The sequence below is a fragment of the Symphalangus syndactylus genome, chromosome 19, assembly GCF_028878055.3.
Source record: "Symphalangus syndactylus isolate Jambi chromosome 19, NHGRI_mSymSyn1-v2.1_pri, whole genome shotgun sequence".
Taxonomy (NCBI): domain Eukaryota; kingdom Metazoa; phylum Chordata; class Mammalia; order Primates; family Hylobatidae; genus Symphalangus; species Symphalangus syndactylus.
This window is the reverse complement of record NC_072434.2, coordinates 49153172-49175137: the sequence shown is the minus strand read 5'-3', so window position 1 is coordinate 49175137 and position 21966 is coordinate 49153172. Positions and strand designations below refer to the sequence as shown.

Genomic DNA, 21966 nt, shown 5'->3' with positions numbered 1-21966 from the left:
ATTTGTAAAGTAGTTTAAATGCAAATGCACGTGACTGACTTTTAAAGTCATGTTTAATTTTGATTTACGTAATTTTAAAATTACTAAAATACTCTATTTTGAATTTTAAGTATTTGTGTTTAATTCATATACATTAAATATTTAGGCAGACATCCAATAAATTTTTTTTTTTTTTTTGAGATGGAGTCTTGCTCTGTCTTCCAGGCTGGAGTGCAGTGGTGCGATCTCGACTTACTGCAGCCTCTGCCTCCTGGGTTCCAGTGGTTCTCCTGCCTCAGCCTCCTGGGTAGCTGGGATTACAGGTGCACGCCACCATGCCTGGCTAATTTTTGTATTTTTAGTACAGATGGGGTTTTGCCATGTTGGCCAGGCTGTTCTCGAGCTCCTAACCTCAGGTGATCCGCCTGCCTCAGCCTCCCAAAGTGCTGGCATTATAGGCGTGAGCCACCACGCCTGGCCAATAAATTAAAATTACTTCTAATTTGCCATTATTTCTAAAATATCTGAGGGTTTTTTTTGTTACTGTTTTGAAAATATACTAAGAGAAGGAATCTGCTAAGTTTAAAAGTTTAACATGCCTTCCACTACTATGGCATTTAGTTTGTGAATCAATGTGTATGTATTACTAAGGCACTATCAATCTTATGAAATTATCTGGGAGGATAACAATGCAGTTTTTGTCTCTTCAGTGTTGTATACACTTTTGGTTTTAGGGTGGAATACTCTGTTAACGTTGTAATAATTGATTTTAGATAAATTGTTCTTTAAAAAGGATTAACATGAACCAGAGCTGCTTCTTATTGCTATGTCTTTCATCTATATCCTCCTGCCACTTATACATATAACATGTGCATTTCCATTTTAAGGTCAGACAGCAGTAGCATTACTATAGCTTTAAGTTCCTTTTTTGTCAGTTTATAAATAATACAGGCATTATAGACTCATGTCAGAACTTTAAAGTAAACCCTGGCAAAAGATCCATATCATGGTGTCAAAATTTAAACATCTACAGCTACATGATATTTTTGCTATCATCAAACTTAATAATTAGATCCAGCTAATTCTAAACCTAGAGATTAAAGTTAGTAGGAAATAGATTGTATCAATTTCTTAGCTATGGGGACATCTGCTTACTGAGTACATGTTTTGGCATAATTAATTTTATTCTGAGAAAGTTGTTCTTTTCTAATTACCAGTACATTTTTTAAAACAGTATTTTCTTTGTTACTAAAGATAGCAGCAAGCATATGCTAAGCTACCACTTGTGAGAAAAAGTTACACACCTTTTTTCTCAAAACTGAACAGAAAATATAATTTTCTTTCATGTGGACTTCAAATGCTGGGAAGGATGTTGAGAAAAGGGAACCCTCTTACACTGTTGGTAGGAATGTGTATTAGTACAACCACTGTGGAGAACAGTTTGGAGGCTTCTCAAAAAACTACAAATACAGCTACCATAGGATCTAGCACCCTACCACTTGGTATATACCCAAAAGGAAATCAGCATATTGAAGAGATATCTACACTCCCATGTTTACTGCAGCACTATTCACAATAGCCCAAATTTGGAAGCAATGTAAGAGTTAATCAGTAGATGAATGGATAAAAATTTAAAAAGTGGTACATATACACAGTGGAGTACCATTCAGCTATAAAAAAGAATGAGATCCTATCATTTGCAACCACATGGATAGAACTGGAGGTCATCATGTTAAGTGAAATAAGCCTGGCACAGAAAGGCAAACATCACATGTTCTTTCTTATCTGTGGGAGCTAAAAATTAAAACAATTGAACTCATGGAGATAGAGAGTAAAATGATGGTTACCAGAGGCTGAGAAGGGTAGTGAGGGTGGGGGGAGAAAATAGAAAATAGAAAAATAGAAAGAATAAGACCTAGTATTAGCTAGCAAAACAGGGTGACAGTAGTAAAAAAAATAATTTAAGTGTGCATTTTAAAATAATTAGAGTATAATTGGATTGTTTGAAACAAAGGGTAAATGCTTGAGGCAATGGATACCCTATTTACCCTGATGTAATTATTGCATACCTGTATCAAAATATCTCATATTATACACTTACTATGTACCTCCAAAAATTAAAGATTAAAAAAAAGAACCTTAGAAAAAAGGCACTTTAGGCTTAACAATAAGGAAGAAATTTTGCAGGAAATTTTATATAATATTCATTGTCATAAAAATAATTTAGTAGTTGTGTAAATGCATTCTGTATATGTACCGTGATTCAGTTAACCACTCCTTGATTCTTTGAACATTATTTCCTTTATTATTAGTAGCAGTAGTGTCGCAATATGATAAACATCTTTGCACACTAAGCCTTTTTAAAATAAAAATATTTTAGAGGCAAAAAAAAATTACAACTTCATTTACATCTACTTGTATTTCCAGCTTTTAAAGGGAAGGAGTTGGCTACCTACCCACATATGCCATTTCTTTGATTCTGTGAACAGCTGAATTAAGGAATAGTTTATTTACACACTAGGCAAAATACTTACCTGTTGTTGCTAGGGCAGCATGGTAATCAGGGCTTTTGTCGACATCCAAAATAAAACCGTGGGAATAAAAACATTTATATTATCTCCAATGCAACGAATTTCCACAAAGCCTTTATAGGTGTATGGAAGATGGGGGTTACCACAACTGCAACTTCTATTAGCTCTGAAAGTCACTGGCATAATCTAGAGGAGAAGATAATTTTATTTATGGATTTTTAATATATTATAACCCATAAGTTATGGCCATAGATAGCAATTTTACACTCAGATGTAGACTTCCTATTTAGATTATAAAATTTCTTGCCGGGTGTGGTGGCTCATGCCTATAATCCCAGCACTTTGGGAGGCCGAGACATGCGGATCACCTGAGGTCGGGAGTTTGAGACCAGCCTGACCAACATGGAGAAACCACGTCTCTACTAAAAATACAAAATTAGCTGGGCATGGTGGTGCATGCCTGTAATCCCAGCTACTCAGGAGGCTGAAGCAGGAGAATCGCTTGAACCTGGGAGGCGGAGGTTGCAGTGAGCTGAGATTGCAGCATTGCACTCTAGCCTGGGCAACAAGAGCAAAACTCCATCTCAAAATAATAATAATAATAAAATAAAATTTCTTTTTTTTTTTTGAGACGGAGTCTCGCTCTGTCGTCCAGGCTGGAGTGCAGTGGCGCAGTCTTGGCTCACTGCAAGCTCCGCCTCCTGGGTTCACGCCATTCTCCCGCCTCAGCCTCTCCGAGTAGCTGGGACTACAGGCGCCCGCCACCACGCCCGGCTAATTTTTTTGTATTTTTAGTAGAGACGGGGTTTCACCGTGGTCTCGATCTCCTGACCTCGTGATCCGCCCGCCTCGGCCTCCCAAAGTGCTGGGATTACAAGCGTGAGCCACCGCGCCCAGCCTAATAAAATTTCTTTTTTTGAGATGCAGTCTTGCTCTGTCACCCAGGCTGGAGCACAGTGGCTCAATCTCGGCTCACTGCAATCTCTGCCTCCCAGGTTCCAGCGATTCTCCTGCCTCAGCCTCCTGAGTAGCTGGGATTACAGGCGCATGCCACCAGGCCTGGCTAATTTTTGTATTTTTAGTAGAGACAGGGTTTCACCATGTTGGCCAGGCTGGTTTTGAACTCCTGACCTCAGGTGACCTGCCCACCTCATCCACCCAAAGTGTAATTGTAAACCCAAATTACAGGTGTGAGCCACCACACCAGTCTAGATTATAAAATTTCTTTGGAACTAAAAAGTTTGTATTGATGAACAAAAATCACCCTATACTATACTTGTGCACAATAATGTTCAATATAACTGACTCACTTATATCTGTATTTATTACCCTGATCTGGTTTCTGTTTCCATGAGGATATTTCTTCAGTGAAATTGTTTTATACTTACTGGTCCTTATTACATTAAATTGTACAATATCCAGATTATCATTTTTTGATGCTGATGGGTGATGCACAGATCTTGTGAATTTCTATAAAGATAGTTGGAACTATACAATATAAGATTTTGTAATAGAATTTGGCAGTACAATTCAGGACAGTTGTATCTTTTAAAATTTGTTAATTCCTTCTGTGGTGCTTAGGAAATTTATCATTGGTTCATTTTAGAAAATGTTATATTTCAGTATGCAGAGATTTATTTGCAAATTACCAAGTTACTTCTATTCAACTGTTCAAAATGTCTGCAGTTGCTTTAACCATTTTATTTTAGTGTGATATGACATACGTAAATATACAAAGCTTTTCTCACATGTACTTCTTTGCTCTTCATAGATAGAAGGATCTGGTTAAAAATGAAGAGTAGTTTGACCATAGCATCTCTATAATAATCTTCTCTCACGGTATATTGACATTCTTGATTTTTAGCAGGACCATAACGTCAAAGGGATACTTTATGTACATATATTTGACATTTGGAACATGATTAATGTTTTTGAAAGCTTAGTACCTAGCAAAGATGAACATTTTAGATATCATGCCTTGTTGACATTGATATTCTTAAATGAATGATTTTCTCATTTCGTTAAGATACTTGTTTTTTAAATTTCACACATTGTATGTATTTATGGGGGAAAATTTGACATTTCAATACATTTATATATTGTATAATGATCAGATCAAGTTAGTTAGTATATCCATCGCTGCGTGCATTTATCTTTTCTTTGTGGTGAGACCGTTCAAAAGCCTCTCTTCTAGCTATTTTGTAATACACAGTACCTTAATGCTAACTATTGTCACCATACTGTGCCATAGAATAGCAGAACCTATTTCCCACTATCTGATTGTAACATTGTACCCATTGACCAACTTCTCCCCATCCTCCCCTACACCCAGAGTACTTAGGTAGTACTTACAGTTCCCCTTCCCAGTCTCTGGTAACCACTGATCTGTTCTCTACTTCTATGATACTAACTTTTTTTTAAGATTCCACACAAGTGAGATATGCTGTATTTGTCTTCAGCGTTTGGCTTATTTCACTTAACATGTTGTCCTCCAGGTTCATCCATGTTGTTGCAGATGACAGGATTTCCTCCTTTACGGCTGAATAGTCATTAAGGTATTTATTTAGCCAGAAAAAGTACTAATTTATACTTTTTGTGTTATCCTTTTGTCCCCCAAACAATTAAATGGATGGTTGTTTTTAATCTTGTATTTCGTTTAAAAGCTTTTAGAAGAGCTTTTAGAAGCTCTTAAGTAATCAGATATTGTTAGTTATTTAAACCATGTAGGTTGAGAACCAAACTGTCAGAATAAGGAAAATCTATTTAATTCTGGCATTAATAATTAAAGAATCTTTAGGTGGTGGCATAAATATTTTTATTTTTCAAAGTCTGGCCTATCTTGGTATCACTAGATAAATCAACACCAAAGTAATGTACTGGTATATGTATAGTGTTTTTTAAATATCATAATATGTAATGATTTGAAGAAAAAAATGCGCTTAAGAACAAATTCCAGGTGTTACAATCACAAATAATACTTGTTTTGTCGGGCAGCTCTTCAGCATGCAGGAAGAAATCCATCCCAAAAGACCATTAATAAGTATTGGACTCCTCAAACTGCCAAACTGAATTTTGATGATTTTTGTATAATTTTAAGGAAGGAAAAACCTACTTCAAAAGCAGAACTACTAAAATCATTTAAGCAATTAGATGTAAATGATGATGGCTGTATTTTACACACTGACCTTTATAAATTTCTAACAAAGGTAAGATCTGTAAAACTGTTTTGTAATATGCATATTTTCTAAAACAGCTTGGAATCTAGCTTTGACTACCAAAGTCCACATTAAAAATAACTATTTCATTGAGAGGTGAAATGAATTACTTACATGTTATTTATAAAGTACTTAGGAACCCTTCTGGATGAAATGTTCTTTGTAAATAAAAGATAAAGTATAAAATTGAGCTTATGTTACCATCCCCTTGTGCTCCTATTTAATTCGTTCCTGTCCAGAACTCTTTGAAAATCAGTGATAGTTCCATATGTGATAAGTAAAAGGAAAACCAAGTATAAATGGGATTAGGAATCCATTCTGTTTTTTGGTACAATGTTAGAAAATGTCATTCCCCTAAACTCAATAGCAATTATAACTGACTCTGTACTATTCAGTTGGTAGTTACTATTTAGTAAACTGAAATTCAGCATACTTTCACAAAATTTAATGAAATTGTGAAATTTATATAGCCACCTCATTCTTTCTTTATATATAATACTCATGATTTATAATGAAGTAATACATTCAAACTTACTTGTGGAAAAGATTAAAATGTGCTTCCACTATCCCCATGAATAACAAAGTAGTAATCATGTTGCTTTAAAATAAATCTTGTTTTTTTTTTTTTTTTTTCAGAGAGGTGAGAAGATGACTCGAGAAGAAGTAAATGCCATAATAAATTTGGCTGATGTAAATGCTGATGGCAAATTTGACTACATCAAGGTACATAAGCTCACATTGATGAAAATTTACATACTGTGTCGGAAAAGTGTTTTTATTTTTCCCCAGCTTTATTAAGGTATAACTGACAAATAAAAATTGTATATATTTACAGTGTACATGCAATATTTTTAATGTATGTATACACTGTGAAACAATTAAATCAGTTAACATGTCAACTAATAAACATGTCAGCAAATTATTTTTAAAGGGATGCATCTTTTTAATATTGGCAATGACATCCTTAAATATTGTGCATGAAATTTAATTTTTCCAGTCCCATAATTGCAATCTGATGACTACATTAAAAATAATATAACCAAGTTAAATAACATGTGTGCTCACACACACAGACAGATACACACATAAACATAGAGACTCTACTCAGAAATGTACCTTTTCTGGGGTGGAAGAATCATAAAAATTATTGTGAACAAATGCAAGTCTACACATCTTGTAAAAAAAAAAATAATAAATCACCTCTCCTTGTGTAACGTTTTATTTTCACTCAGAGTATGACCTCCTCATTGAATCACGGCTACATTTCACTAGGTCACTTGAGGCTGGTCAATCTGATTCAAAAAAATAAAATGCGTAACCATCAATAGGAAATATATTCCATCTATCAGTCTATTCCTTGCCTGCTAATGTGCATTTGCTTTCTCCTCTTCCCCAATGTATGATTGAATGTTTTACCCACTGGACTTTTTTTTTTCCTGTAGTTTTGTAAATTACATATGACAACCAATGAGCAGTGTCTCAAGACTACACTAGAAAAACTAGAGGTTGACAGTAAATTGATGCGTCACCAGTTTGGAAACCACATCGAAGGGTCCGCTGAAAGGGACCCATCACAAGTACCAAAACCATCACCTAAAATCATAAGAAAAACTGATCAGGAAACATTCTCAAATAAAGGTATTTACTTTTAACACTAAGAATTTCTTGATCAGAAATGAAGAGTCATATTCAGATAAATTTTTCCTTCCATTTCAGCTTATCAGTGATAAAACAAATGAGAATCTAACTTTTGTTAGCTACTATTTCTAGACTCTTTTAGCTGTAAAAATCTATTGAAGTAAAATTTTATTATGGAACTTGACTTAGCTATGCTCATTATGTTTTATTAAAACTAAAATTTCAGACTGAAAAGTGACATATTGAAATAAGAATTCTTATTAGAAGCCCATAAATTAGGGACCATTAAAGCCTGATAAATATAAAACTTCTGACTTTATTTCAATAGGGAGAACAAAGAGAGTCAAAGTAATACAGTAGATCTTTTATACTGCACTGTGTTTGGAAAAAACTCCTATTGACAACTTTTCGTAATGTGAGACCAAATAATCATTCCTTGTTGCAGGTGACACCAGGAGTTCTTTACTGTCAGCAACCAGGAAGTTCAAAACATCTGTTTCTTTCACAATTACCATGGGGGCTAATGGTAACCGAAACTCAAAGTTAACGGAGCCAAATTTAATAAAGGTATAGTATTTTAAGTTAACAGAGATGACTTTTTCTGAAAAAAATTTGACATTAAGTTTATTAATAACTGTGCAGTGTCTACAGGGAACCAGTAAAGTTTATGGCAGTAATTTGAGGTTTTTCTGTGTAATTTCTACCTGTAAGCTAGTGTAATACTTTTAAATTAAAAATGATGAATATTTTTATAAGGTCTTCAGTTTGAAAATGGTAACACTCAAGTTTTATAACTTGATGAGTAGATTATCATCAAGTTATATACTTTGGCAAGCAAATTTTTTGTTTTGTTTAACAAATATTTACCATAGGTGTTTCTTATAAATAAATCATTCATTCAATTTCAATTCCTATGAGAGAATGACAACAAAGTCACTTTTCTAAGTCAATATTTGTAGAGTGTTAATATTGATCTTCTTTCTTTGTTTTCCCTTTCTAGACTCAACCTTTACTAGTTTTCTTTCAACGGAAAATAATAGCTACAGAAATATAAAACGTTAACTGGAAACTGCTAGGATACATTAAAAATGTGCACCTAGAGACCTCTGTAAAAGGGGAAAAAATGGTTATGACCACATACTATAACTGCTGTTAGAAAACTGAACTGATTGTTCTCAAGAGCCACATTTTTGTTTCAAATAACAACTCTGTATTTGTTATTGAACTCTGAAGTCCCTTATATCTTTAAATTGCTAGGCAGTGACATTTGTTCTATATTAAAATTTTAAAACATTATCTCCAAGGAATTTTGTTCAGACTGTTTAGGAATCTATACACCCTAAGCAATTTGGTGTGCATGTCCAACATGTTCATACACAATATTTAGTGTTTCAACAATATTATTTTCCACCAATGGAACCTTTTTGTATTTTGCAACTAAATTAATTATTAATAAAATTAACTTAGTTCAATAATTATGGTTTACCTGATTCAAAAGCACAAATAAATGTAATTTTAGCCACTGTAAAGAGAGATATAAATAAATATTAATGTGGATTATATTAAATTATAGTAAGACTTTGTCTCTGTGTCATTAGTTGGGCTCATACCAATATAATTTTTAAAATTCAATTCAACAAATATTCACTAAGCATGTAATGTGTGCCAGTTATTTTGCTTAGTGTAAAGTATGAGCTTGAATTTAAAAATATAAATTTTCATTTGACTATTAACAGTATACCAAGGTAGTGTAGCATAGTATTTATTCATTCATTTATTCAACGAATATTTATTGAATGACTACTCTGTGCCAGTGTTCTAGATGTTATTAGATTAGTGATCTAGAGTTTTGGATAGAGATCTACCTGGGCTTGAATCTTAGCGTTATCACTTAATAACTATGTGACCTTGGGTGTGTTTGTCAGCAGCCCTTCAGAGTTTCAGTTTTCTTACCCATAAATAGGGAATAATTATATTTAGTGTGCTTTGGAAAGATTTAAATCGTATGTAAACATATGTAAAGCATTTAGCACAATGCCAAGGACATTAATAAAGAATAGTGTTAATAATGTTAATACTATTTATTATATACAAAGGACAATAAATACTAGTATTAATATTATTATAGAACTAAGAAATAACTAGATGCTTGTATGGGAATGACATGATGAAAGTATAGTTTAAGAAAAGTTAATCTACTGTTGTATTATATATAGAGACCTCAGAGACACCATCTAAGAGGCCGATAGAGTTTTCCAAATATAAAGTGATGATAACTTGGCCTAGGATAGTACTTAAATGTAATAAGGTAGGGGCAGGTGTAATAGAAAAATGCCAAAATTAGTCTGTAAGTCATAACGATTATTTAACAAACAGACTACTTAAGTTTTGTATGTAAGTCAAGATCAAGGAATGGTGTGGATGATAATTGGGAATTAGGTAAAAGGTACTAGGATAATTTAGCGATTAAAACCAAAGGGCATACTATCAACTTTTTAATTCTGTGAGTTTCATATAAAATGTAATGTCTTTTGGAAATAATTGATAGCTCTGTATATCTTACCTTTTAATATCTTGTTTCTGATCCTGATATTGCCTACTATTGCTTGCTATCTATTTCTTAGATGAGCTGAAATTATTTTTTTTTAAGTAAGTGACCCTTTTGTTATTCAGCAGCATTCAGTTCTTTGTTTACATTTTTATTTTATTTTCTTTATTTATTTGTGCATTTTTTTTAAGACAGAGTTTCACTCTGTCACCCAGGCTGGAATGCAGGTGGGATCTTGGCTCACTGCAACCTCCACCTTCCAGGTTCAAGTGATTCTCCTCCCTCAGCCACCCAAGTAGCTGGCATTACAGGTGCATGCCACCATGCCTGGATAATTTTTGTGTTTTTTGTAGAGATGAGGTTTCACCATGTTGGCCAGGCTGGTCTCAAGCTCCTGACCTCAAGTGATCTGCCTGCCTTGGCCCCCCAAAGTGCTGGGATTACAGATGTGAGCCACCACGCCTGGCCACATTTTTCTTTAAGTCTTGTTTCTTCTTGGGGGGTTTTCTGGAAAAACAGAGAACCTGCTAGACAAATTCTAAAAGAACTGTAATACTTGAAGTTTTCTTTTTTTATTTCATAAATTTCATATATTTCTGAGGTTTTATAACCATTCTGAAAAGTACTTGGTTGTGGAGGTACAGAATAAATTACTGAAAGGATTGTTAAATTAATTTTCCAGATACTTTAAATTTATTTTAAACAAGTTTGGGTATCTCAACTTCATGTGGAACAGAAAAGTGTGGAATTGGGACAGAGAAGGAGGGACTTTTCAGAAATTAGAAAATTGTTGTGATAGGTAAGGGTAAGCTGTGTTTTAAACCATAAAACCACACAATTGGTAAAGGACTTGAATTACAAAAGGAAAATAAGATCCTTACAGGTACTATACATATATTACTTTCTATTGGTCATACTTAGTTACTATATTATTATTCTTTTTAAAATCCTGAATTCTGTCCATTTACTTAGGTTCTGTGATGGTCAAGGAATGTCAGGAATTTTCCTTTCAGAGAGAAATAGCTTCACCTTTCTTGCTAAGACCAGTCATGTCTAGAATTAGAGTAAGCCCCAGACTATCAGTTGTAAACTCCAGAGATGCAATACTTCCTATATTCAGATTCTTAGAGTATGCCTACATTTATGTTTTATACATATATATAGTCCAACATATGCACACACATCACACACATATGTTGTACAACCTACATATTATAAATGTCAAAACATATAGTATCTACATTGTATACCATTTTTATGTTATATGTATGTCTATATATGGCAATACAAATATAAACATTTGAAATTCCAAATGGTTCATTATCTGTTAATTTTTGTGAAAGCTCCAGATAGTAATTTTCTTATAAGTTTCTCACATTTTCAAAATGTTGATCAATTCAACCTGTCAATTAGGTTTCAGCCCACATCAATTTTACCCTTCATAAATTATCTATTTAACCTTTTATGTTTTAAGTATGTATAGTTTACAATTATTTAATAACAAAAAGTGTAACAACTGGTTACCTACCTGTCTTATCATACCGCAAAGCAAATAGCTTCCTAATAAGTATATGACATAGGAAATCTTTATAAAAAACAATAGCGATGATAATGATAGTGATGAGTTCCTCCTCTGACTAAATCTATGGCAGATCTACTGCCTAATAATTCTTTCTCACTGAAAATTTTAATAATACAGAATTTGTATGTTAAAACAAATCATTTTCATTCACTACAGTGTTCCAAGAAAAATGTGACTATACTGATATATTTGTTTTGATAACTAGAATTTTTTGCTTTAGTATTTGGTTTTGTACTTTTCAGCATTTCCTTATATATTGTGAATGAAAATAAGTGTAATTCGTATATGACAAATAAAGGAAATAACAGTTCAGTTTGCACTTATATGAATTTACCTGAATTGATAGAATACAGCACCACCTCATGCCCTATATAAGAATTACAAGCTATTATTTTATTTCTGCTTTATAATGTCAAAAAATTATATCATACGTGGAATTTCTTACTCTTATTCTAAAATTATTTTCAAAACTCAACCTTCTTTCATTTTTCTCTTAATACTCAAACTGTCAGCTTAATCTGTAATCCTTTCAAATTGATTTATTTGAATGAGCCAGCCAATTTGTCAGTAATTTTTTCTTTTAGTTCATAACATTTTAGTCTAGGTCCTAGAGAAAAAGCTTTGTATGATTGAAAGTCTGTTTGAAAGGATATATATATATATTTTTTTGAGATGGAGTCTCACTCTATTGCCCAGGCTGGCATGCAGTGGCACCATCTTGGCTCACTGCAACCTCCGCCTCCCAGGTTCGAGTGATTCTCCTGCCTCAGCCTCCCGAGTAGCTGGGACTACAGGCGTGCACCACCACGCCTGGCTAATTTTTGTAGTTTTAGTAGAGACAGGGTTTCACCATATTGGCCAGGCGGTCTCTAACTCCTGACCTCGTGATCTGCCCACCTCGGCCTCCCAAACTGCTGGGATTACAGGCATGAGCCACTGCACCCAGCCTTGAAAGGAAATTTTAAGTTGAATAAGCATTGTATGTTTAATAACTCTGGCAGATCTTAAGTTGAATGTTTCCTTTTGAACAGTAGGAGCTATAAGTTCTCTTAGCGAAGTTATTTAGAATTCAAATTGATCTATTTATTACATTGAAGTTTGGCTGATATAAATAATGTGGTATTTGTCTTACTTTAATAACTGTTGTTCTACCATTTTCCAGCTATATTAATCCATATTTAATGTTATAGTATGTAGTTTGGCTGTCTTTCCAAAGAAACTCACAAATTCTCTTCTATTATAGCATTATTTTCTAGACATGGAACTTAGGAAAGACTTATAATAAAAATGTTTAACTTGCTCCCCAGTTAAATTTTATAAAGGCATGTCCTGTTAATCTGTGGCAGTGCCCCAGAGGTAGCATCAGCACATCGAAAAATTCTTCCATCTTTGAGTTTCCTAAATGGCACAAATTATCTTTACTACCAATGTACCAGGCAAAGTACATTATCTTTTAAAGCTTAATTTAACCATTTTTTTAAAGCTGGGGGTAGGGCTGCTGTGCTGATGATTACAGTACAAATGTAAGAAATTTTGCAGCTACTAAATTCTACATTTTTAAAGTAAGAAAACCAAATAATTAAGTTTATCTTAACACTTAAATGTATGGAATCCCGAATGATAATGCCTTACCATACTTTATTGTAATGATATATTCATAAAGTTTATTTTAAAAACTGGCTTAAAAAACACTGCAGATATTTAAATGTGAAATAGAACAGAACTTAGAATATAACTTACACACTGGAGAGAAAGGAGACCTAGATTTTGGTTCTAGTTCTGCAGTCAATTGAGAACTATAGCTTTTCACATATATCACTTTATTTTTCAGACCCTTTTGTCAATCAGAAGAGAAGTCTGGACTAGATTGCTTTTTAGATTTCTTCTACTGTTACACGTCTGTAATTCTAAAGTATTATCCTTTACCATTCCAAATAGGTAAATATAAAATATATAAAATACATTGGATGAAATTCCATCTGATGCTACAATCAAAACTGATTGAAAGCATTTAAATGTTTTCCATTTAATGTCAGAATCATAATTCAAACTGTCTCAAAGTGTAACTTGTCTAAATACTGTATAACATTTCTTTCATTTCTATTCTTTAGCAGTCAGCACCATCCGAGGTCGTGTTGATTATATTAATGGCAATTGGGTCTGAGATAATGCCAGCATCTGATGTTAGTCCATATATATGCCCATCCAAGAGCTTTACAGGGAAGCTAAATGAAAGTCTGTGTATCATTATTCATCATTAATAGTGGAACTTGGGCCAGGTGCAGTGGCTCACGCCTGTAATCCCAACACTTTGGGAGGCCGAGGTGGGCAGATCACTTGAGGTCAGGAGTTTGAGACCAGCCTGGCCAACATAGTGAAACCCCGTCTCTACTAAAAATACAAAAAATTAGCTGGGCATGGTGGCAAGCCCCTGTAATCCCAGCTACTCGGGAGGCTGAGGCAGGAGAATTGCTTAAACCTGGGAGGTGGAGGTGGCAGTGGGCCGAGATGGCGCCACTGCACTCCAGCCTGGGTGACAGAGCGAGACTCCATCTCAAAAAAAAAAAAAAAAATAGTTGAACTTCAGCTTCTGCTACAAGCCCAAGTTTGAACCTCATTGTATCACAGATAATAAAAAATTTGAATTCGTACCCTGAGTACATTTTCTTTTAGAAACATGGTCTAAATGTAGAGGCCAAAGGTCTTGGACTCTAGACCTAATATTGCTACAAACTCCTTATAAAACTCTGAACCCATGTAACCTCTGGCTACCTCAATTTTTCTGTTTATTAAAATGACTAATTCATATCTACCCCATACTGCCTCGTAGGGATGTTGTTGAAATATCATAGATAATGACTTGTTTCTGTCATGGGCAATATACTTAAAAAGATAAATTTCAGTAAGTTAAGGTCACATCTTAATTTCTTAGAATTAAAAATACACATATCTTGTATACCCCAAAGGTGTGACAGTGCAGGTGATTAATGACTGACTGAAAGCTTGAGTACGGTTCAGTTTATAAAGATAGAATCTTAAAATGCAGTTTAAGAAGAAATTTCCAAAGAAAAGATAAAGATAAAAACAGAAAACTTGTATAAATTGAGAAATAACCAAAATGAAAATAAAAGGAAATAGAGAAAATACATTCATTAACACTCACAGAGTGGTTAATATCTAAAATAGTCAAAATAATTTATTAAAATATGTAAGAAAAATGCTAAGTCTGCAATAGAGTTATGAGAATAGGAGAATGGGTAATTTATACAAAAGAAAAAATAATAAACACATGAGGGAAATGTTCAGCCTTAGTATTAATAATCAAATTCAAATTAATGCAGAAGTTACTACAATACCATTTTTACTATCAAATACTTGAGGCATATACAAATATATGGAATACCATAATGAATGCTTTATGTACCCACACCTTGCTTATGAAATCATCCCACATCACCCAATTTTTTTCACAATAAAACAATACTAACCAAATAATGGTAAAATTATTACATTATATACCATTGGTGGTATTGTAAAATTGGCAGTACTGTTTTATAAAGCAGTATGGGAACACATGTCAATAGCCTTAAGAATATACATACATTTTTGCCTAGAAGTTCTTCTCAAGGAAATGATTCATCAGAAGAAAAACATTTTGACAAAACAGTATTCTATTAATGTTGTGATAAGAAATTAGAAATGACCTAAATGTCTTAACATTTTAGAAATAGTTAACTAAATAATGGTATACCAACTCAATGTTTTTGTTTTTTTTAAATGGAGTTTTTCCGTGTTACCCAGGCTGGAATGCAGTGGCACGATCTCAGCTCACTGCAACCTCCACCTCCCGGTTTCAAGCAATTCTCCTGCCTCAGCCTCCTGAGGCTGGGACTACAGGTGCCCACCACCACACCCGGCTAGTTTTTGTATTTTTAGTAGAGATGGGGTTTCACCATGTTGGCCAGGCTGGTCTTGAACTCCTGACCTCAGGTGATCCACCCACCTTGGCCTCCCAGAGTGCTGGGATTCCAGGAGTGAGCCACCATGCCCAGCCCCAACTCAATTTTTAATCCTAGAATCATTTAAATTGAAATTGTGAATATTGCATAGCAAAATGGTTTGTCCCGTGATAAAATATACAAAACATAAAATGTACCATTTTACTCATTTTTAAGTATACAGTTCTGTATCACTAAGTACATTCACACTGTTGTACAACCATCACTACCACCACCATACATCTCCAGAACTTTTTCATCTGGAACTCTATTCATTAAACAATGACTCCCCATTTCCCCCTCCCCACAGCCCCTGGCAACCACTATTCTACTTTCTGTCTCTCTGAATTTGACCACTGTAGGTACCTCATATAAGTGGAATCATACAATATTTGTCCTTTTGTGTCTGGCTGATTTCACTTAGCATAATGTCTTCAAGACTCATTCATGTATAGCATGTGCCAGAATTTTACTCCTTTTTAAGACTAAATAATATTCCCTTGTATGTATTTACCACATTTTGTTTATCTGTTTTTCTGTCAATTGACATTTGGGTTGTTTCTACCTTTTGGCTATTGTGAGCAGCTATGAACATTGTCATACATACCTGTTTGAGTCTCTGCTTTTAATTCTTTTGGTTCTATACCCAGAAGCTGGAATTGCTAGATCATATAGAATTCTAGATTTGCTTTTTTGAGAAATTACCATACTATTATTCACAATGACTTCACCATTTTATGCATTTTATGTTCCTATCAACAATGCACAAGGGTTCCAGTTTCTCCACATACTCACCAACACTTGTCATTTTCTGTTTTTTTGATAATAGGTATCCTAATGGGTGTGAGGTGGTATCTCATTGAGGTTATGATTTGTCTTTCCTTAATGATTAGTGATGTTGAGTATCTCTTCATTTGCTTATTGGCCTTCTATATATCTTCTTTAGAGAGATGATCATTTGATGATTCCTTTGCCCATTTAAAAAATCTGGTGATTTGTTTTGTTGTTGTTGAATTGTAGGAGTTCTTTATATGCTCTAAATATTAATCCCTTTTTGTATATGTGATTTGCAAATAATTTCTCCCATTTCATGAATTGCCTTTTCATTCTGTTGGTAGTGTCCTTTGATGGACAAAAGTTTTTAATTTTGATGAATTCCAGTTTATTTGATTGTTGCTTGTGCTTTTGTCATATCCAAGAAACCATTGCCAGATCCAGCGTCAGCTTTCCCCTATGTTTTCTTCTTAGAGTTTTATAATTTTAGCATATTTAGGTCTTCAGTTTGTGTTAATTTTTACGTATTGCATAAGATAAGAGCCCAAATTTATTCTTTTGCAGATGGATATTGTTTTCGCAGCCTCATTTGTTGAAAAGACTGTCCTTGCCCTCATTGAATGATCTTGGCACCCTTGTTGAAAATCATTTGACCATATAGGCAAGGATTTATTTCTGGGCTATCCATTCTATTCTGTTGTTCTATTTGTCTGTTTTCATGCTAGTACCACACCATTTTGATTACTGTATCTTTGTAGTAAGTTTTGAAATCAGAAAGTATGAGTCCTCTAGCTTTATTCGTTTTCAACAGCAAAATATTTTGGATATAAAATTAAATTTTAAATGCAGAACATAAAGCAGTGTTTATTAAAATGTAAAAAATAGGTTTCTACATAAGGTCAGTATTAGAAAGGATTACATGAAAATCTAGGGCATTAGAATTATAGAGATTTTTAATAAAATATGAAAATAATTATGACATTAAATAGAAAAATGAGATGTAAATATGTTAGGATAATTTAGTCTTCTTTTAAAAATGTGAGCATGAAACCGATCTCAATGTAAATTATTTTTGCCTTTGCAGTACCATAATAAATCTTTCTATAATGAATTAGAAAACATTTATGATGTTATTGTTATAGAGCTAGCATATACCTTTTCAGTAGTTATCAATATTATTAAAGCCTTAAACTTATTATCTAAATATTCTTACTTACATTTCAGGTAGGCAAGCCTACTAATAATAAAGTGAAAAGCATTTTTGCACATAGCTATGGTAATGACACAATTTCTCGTAACTTCAATAAAGAATCTTCTACTTTGTGTCCAAGATGCCATTTTCAAGTTTTATTCTTTTCTTTTTTCTTTTCTTTTCTTTTTTTTTTTTTTGAGACAGAGTCTCGCTGTTTCCCAGGCTGGAGTGTAATGGCACGATCTCGGCTCACTGCAACCTCCATCTCCCGGGTTCAAGCGATTCTCCTGCCTCAGCCTTTGGTGTAGCTGGGATTACAGGTGTGCACCACCACGCCCGACTATTTTTGTATTTTTAGTAGAAATGGGGTTTTGCCAATGTTGGCCAGTCTGGTCTTGAAATTCTGACCTCCAGTGATCCACCCGCCTCGGCCTTCCAAAGTGTTGGGGTTACAGGTGTGAGCCACCGTGGCTAGCCAAGTTTTACTCATTTCTAGTTATGAGATCCCATATATTCAGACAAGAAGGGATGTGGCTAGACCAAGAAATGGTAAAGCCAATATAGAAAAGTCTTTCTCAAAAGTGATATTTTATATTCATCAGCATTGTTCTGTAGCTGTGAAACTTTTTTTTTTTTTTTTTGAGACGGAGTCTCGCTCTGTCACCCAGGCCGGAGTGCAGTGACGCGATCTCGGCTTACTGCAAGCTCCGCCTCCCGGGTTCACGCCATTCTCCTGCCTCAGCCTCTCCGAGTAGCTGGGACTACAGGCGCCCACCACCATGCCCGGCTAATTTTTTTGTATTTTTAGTAGAGACAGGGTTTCACTGTGCTAGCCAGGATGGTCTTGATCTCCTGACCTTGTGATCCGCCTGCCTTGGCCTCCCAAAGTGCTGGGATTACAGGCATGAGCCACCGCGTCCGGCGAAAGTCTTTTTTTTTTTTTTTGAGACAGTGTCTCACTCTGTCACCCAGGCTGGAGTGCGGTGGCATGATCTCGGCTCACTGCAACCTCTGCCTCCCGGATTCAAGCAATTCTCCTTCCTCAGCCTCCTGACTAGCTGGGACTACAGGCACACGCCACCATGCCTGGCAAATTTTTGTATTTTTAGTAAAGATGGGGTTTCACCATGTTGGCCAGGCTGGTCTTGAACTCCTGACCTTGTGATCCACCCGCCTTGGCCTCCCAAAGTGCTGGGATTACAGGCGTGAGCCACTGCTCCCAGCCAGCTGTGAAACTTTTATTCAGTATGCTTCTAGTTATCTACACTGAAACAATTATTTTGCTATTACATTTAAAGTCATTTTTTCTTTCAATATATTTCTTTTAGCAATCCTTAATTCTTCCTTCTTACTGTGCTCCTAGCACTAATCTCATTCTATTAAAGCAACATGTTTATTTATTACTTTTCTTCAATACTTCATTTTTCTTTTTTTTTTTTTGCGGGGGGGGGGTGGTGTGGCAGAGTCTTGCCCTGTTGCCCAGGCTAGAGTGCAATGGTGCGATATCGGCTCACTGCAACCTCCGCCTCCCTGGTTCAAGTGATTCTCCTGCCTCAGCCTCCCAAGTAGCTGGAATTACATGCACCCATCATCATGCCCAGCTAAATTTTGTGTTTTTAGTAGAGACAGGGTTTCACCATGTTGGCCAGCCTGGTGTTAAACTCCTGACCTCATGATCCGCCCACCTCAGCCTCCCAAAGTGCTGGGATTACAGATGTGAGCCACCGCGCCCGGCCAACTTTATTTTTCTTACTTCTTCTTTACCTTATATCTTTTCCTAACTTTTGATTATTGAAATGCTATCTATTCTTCATGCTATAGTTCATCAGTTGCACACTCAGTTTACATCAGTCCCCCAACCCCAATCAGTTAGACGGTAAATATTTGTTGAGCCAATGTGTTAGGCACTATTTTAGGAACTTAGATTATAGTAAATTCTTTTGCATGTATAATTATCTTTTTGTGTTAACCATATATTACTGCCAGTTATAATTGGATTTTTTTGAGACGGAGTTTCGCTCTTGTTGCCCAAGCTGGAGTACAATGGTGCGATCTCAGCTTACTGCATCCTCTGCCTCCCAGGTTCATGTGATTCCCCTGCCTCAGCCTCCTGAGTAGCTGGGATTACAGGCGTGTGCCACCATGCCCGGCTAATTTTGTATTTTTAGTAGAGACAGGGTTTCTCCATGTTGGTCAGGTGATCTGCCCACGTTGGCCTCCCAAAGTGCTGGGATTACAGGCATGAGCCACCATGCCCTGCCTATAATAGGATTTTGTTATGTCTGTTTTTTACCTCCTATGTTGCACATTCCTGGAGAGCAATGATTATATTTGACATTTCTTTTATATCCCCCTGCATTTTCTCCTTATTACTATGCATACTGGAAACATTTAGCAAATATTGTTTGAAATAATTTTTTTCCTTCATTTCAGGACTGGCAACACGTGCAATCAAAAGGTTGCTTCTTCTTAGAAGAAGATGGTGAAATCATTAGTCATCAGTACAGGATGCAAACAGCTCAGAGGTCCATGGTTTATCTAACAATTAAGCCGTTAAACCTGAATCAAGTTGAAGGCAAGTTTAAGTTTTTTGTATATTTTTAAAATGTCGATTTGTACCCTCTTTGAAAGTACTTATGTAAGTATTCCATAGTCCTAGTCAGGGAAGAAAATAATCTCCCTAAGTAAGAAACATATGGTTACATTTCAAGAAAATGTTGGCCTATACGTGAACTGTGTTAATCTTATGAAAAGCAAGTAGATTGCTTTATATATTTAAAGCACGTTTTATTAAAAATAAGAACTTTTTCCAAACTTTTCTACAGCTAAGATAGAAGAAAATAAAAGAAAAAAAATGTTAACGGGTTTCCTCATAATATAGAACTAACTTTTTTTTTTTTTTTTTTTTTTTTTTTTGTTGAGACGGAGTCTCCCTCCGTTGCCCAGGCTGGAATGCAGTGGCTCGATCTTGGCTCACTGCAACCTCCGCCTCCTGGATTCAAGTGATTCTCCTGCCTCAGCCTCCCCGAGTAGCTGGGACTACAGGTGCACACAACCTTGCCCGCCTAATATTTTTGTATTTTTAGTAGAGACGGGGTTTCACCATGTTGGTCAATCTGGTCTCAAACTCCTGACCTCAGGTGATCCGCCCGCTTCAGCCTCTCAAAGGGCTGGGATTACAGGTGTGAGCCACTGTGTCCAGCCAGAACTAAGTTTTTATATGCTAATTAATCTTAGCTTTTTCCATTTGTCAATTTTTAAAATTAATATGTCAAACAGAAATACTGCAAGGGCATAATTTGGAACAATATGAAGCTGAAAGTATTTTTTAATACCTTCAAAACCCTTTGTGACTTAGACAATATTTATTAATAATCTTTGTATTCATGGTAATATTCTAGATAAAAATTAATACTTTTCTAGTGTCTAAAATGATTATATAATTTTTTTTTTTTTTTTGAGACGGAGCCTTGCTCTGTCGCCCAGGCTGGAGTGCAGTGGCGCGGTCTCGGCTCACTGCAAGCTCTGCCTCCCGGGTTCACGCCATTCTCCTGCCTCAGCCTCTCCGAGTAGCTGGGACTACAGGCGCCCGCCACCACGCCCGGCTAATTTTTTTGTATTTTTAGTAGAGACGGGGTTTCACCGTGGTCTCGATCTCCTGACCTCGTGATCTGCCCGCCTCGGCCTCCCAAAGTGCTGGGATTACAAGCGTGAGCCACCACGCCCGGCCTAAAATGGTTATATAATTTTTAAGCAATGAAAGATATCTATCTATAAGGGTGATTTCCCTAGATAACCTTTTTTAATGTTGGTTGTTCTAAATCAATATTTATTTTTCTTTTATACTGTTTACATACAAGCATTTTCTTACTAGAGGATTCCCACCCACCCATTCTTTTTCCCTCCTAAAGTAGAGATTTTGAAAGTTTTCACTGCATCTCTTGTGGGATACGTGTAATGTTTGGCAGATGATACTTTTAAATGACAATAACAATAGTTATTTTTCAGAGAGGGGAATCAAGATAGCCCTGAAAATTCAGTGTAGTTGTTAATTCTCTGTATTCTTATTAACAAGATTCCTTTATTCATTTATTTATCAAATAGTTATCGAGGGCCTTATATACCAATTTAGGTGTTTAGGATACATTAGAGTTCAAAAAAGACAAAAATCCCTGCCCTCGTCAACTTAAATTTTAGTGAGGGAAACAATACATAATAAACATAATAAATAGTAAATGACGTGGTATGTAGAAAGTAATAAGTGTTATGGGAAAATCAGAGGGAATGGAGGATAGTGAATGCTGAGGGAATGTGGGTTGCCATTGAAATTGAGTGCTTAGTATATGCTTCATTAAGAAGGTGTCATATAAATAGACTTTGAAAGAGATGTATGAGTTACCAACTGCTACATAAAAAAATACTCCAAAACTCAGTGGCTTAAAACAATTAAACATTTCTTCACTCATGAATCAGTAGATCTGTTAGTTCTTAGTCTGAGCCAGGCTTGTT

The 21966-nt window shown here is 35.2% G+C and overlaps 1 protein-coding gene and 1 non-coding gene across 2 annotated transcripts in view; one reads left to right on the top strand and one right to left on the bottom strand.

Moving 5' to 3' along the window:
- EFCAB7 (EF-hand calcium binding domain 7) overlaps positions 1-21966 on the top strand; it is a 52199-nt gene that overhangs the window by 3638 nt on the left and 26595 nt on the right. The window contains exons 3-7 of the mRNA XM_055234655.2: positions 5505-5716; positions 6362-6448; positions 7168-7363; positions 7809-7930; positions 19891-20032. Coding sequence (XP_055090630.1) covers positions 5505-5716; positions 6362-6448; positions 7168-7363; positions 7809-7930; positions 19891-20032 — 759 coding nt within the window. The remainder of the gene's footprint in view (positions 1-5504; positions 5717-6361; positions 6449-7167; positions 7364-7808; positions 7931-19890; positions 20033-21966) is intronic.
- On the bottom strand, positions 10410-10469 carry LOC129459060 (U7 small nuclear RNA). The gene has a single exon (XR_008649871.1). It is a non-coding gene; the product is annotated as a U7 small nuclear RNA (small nuclear RNA).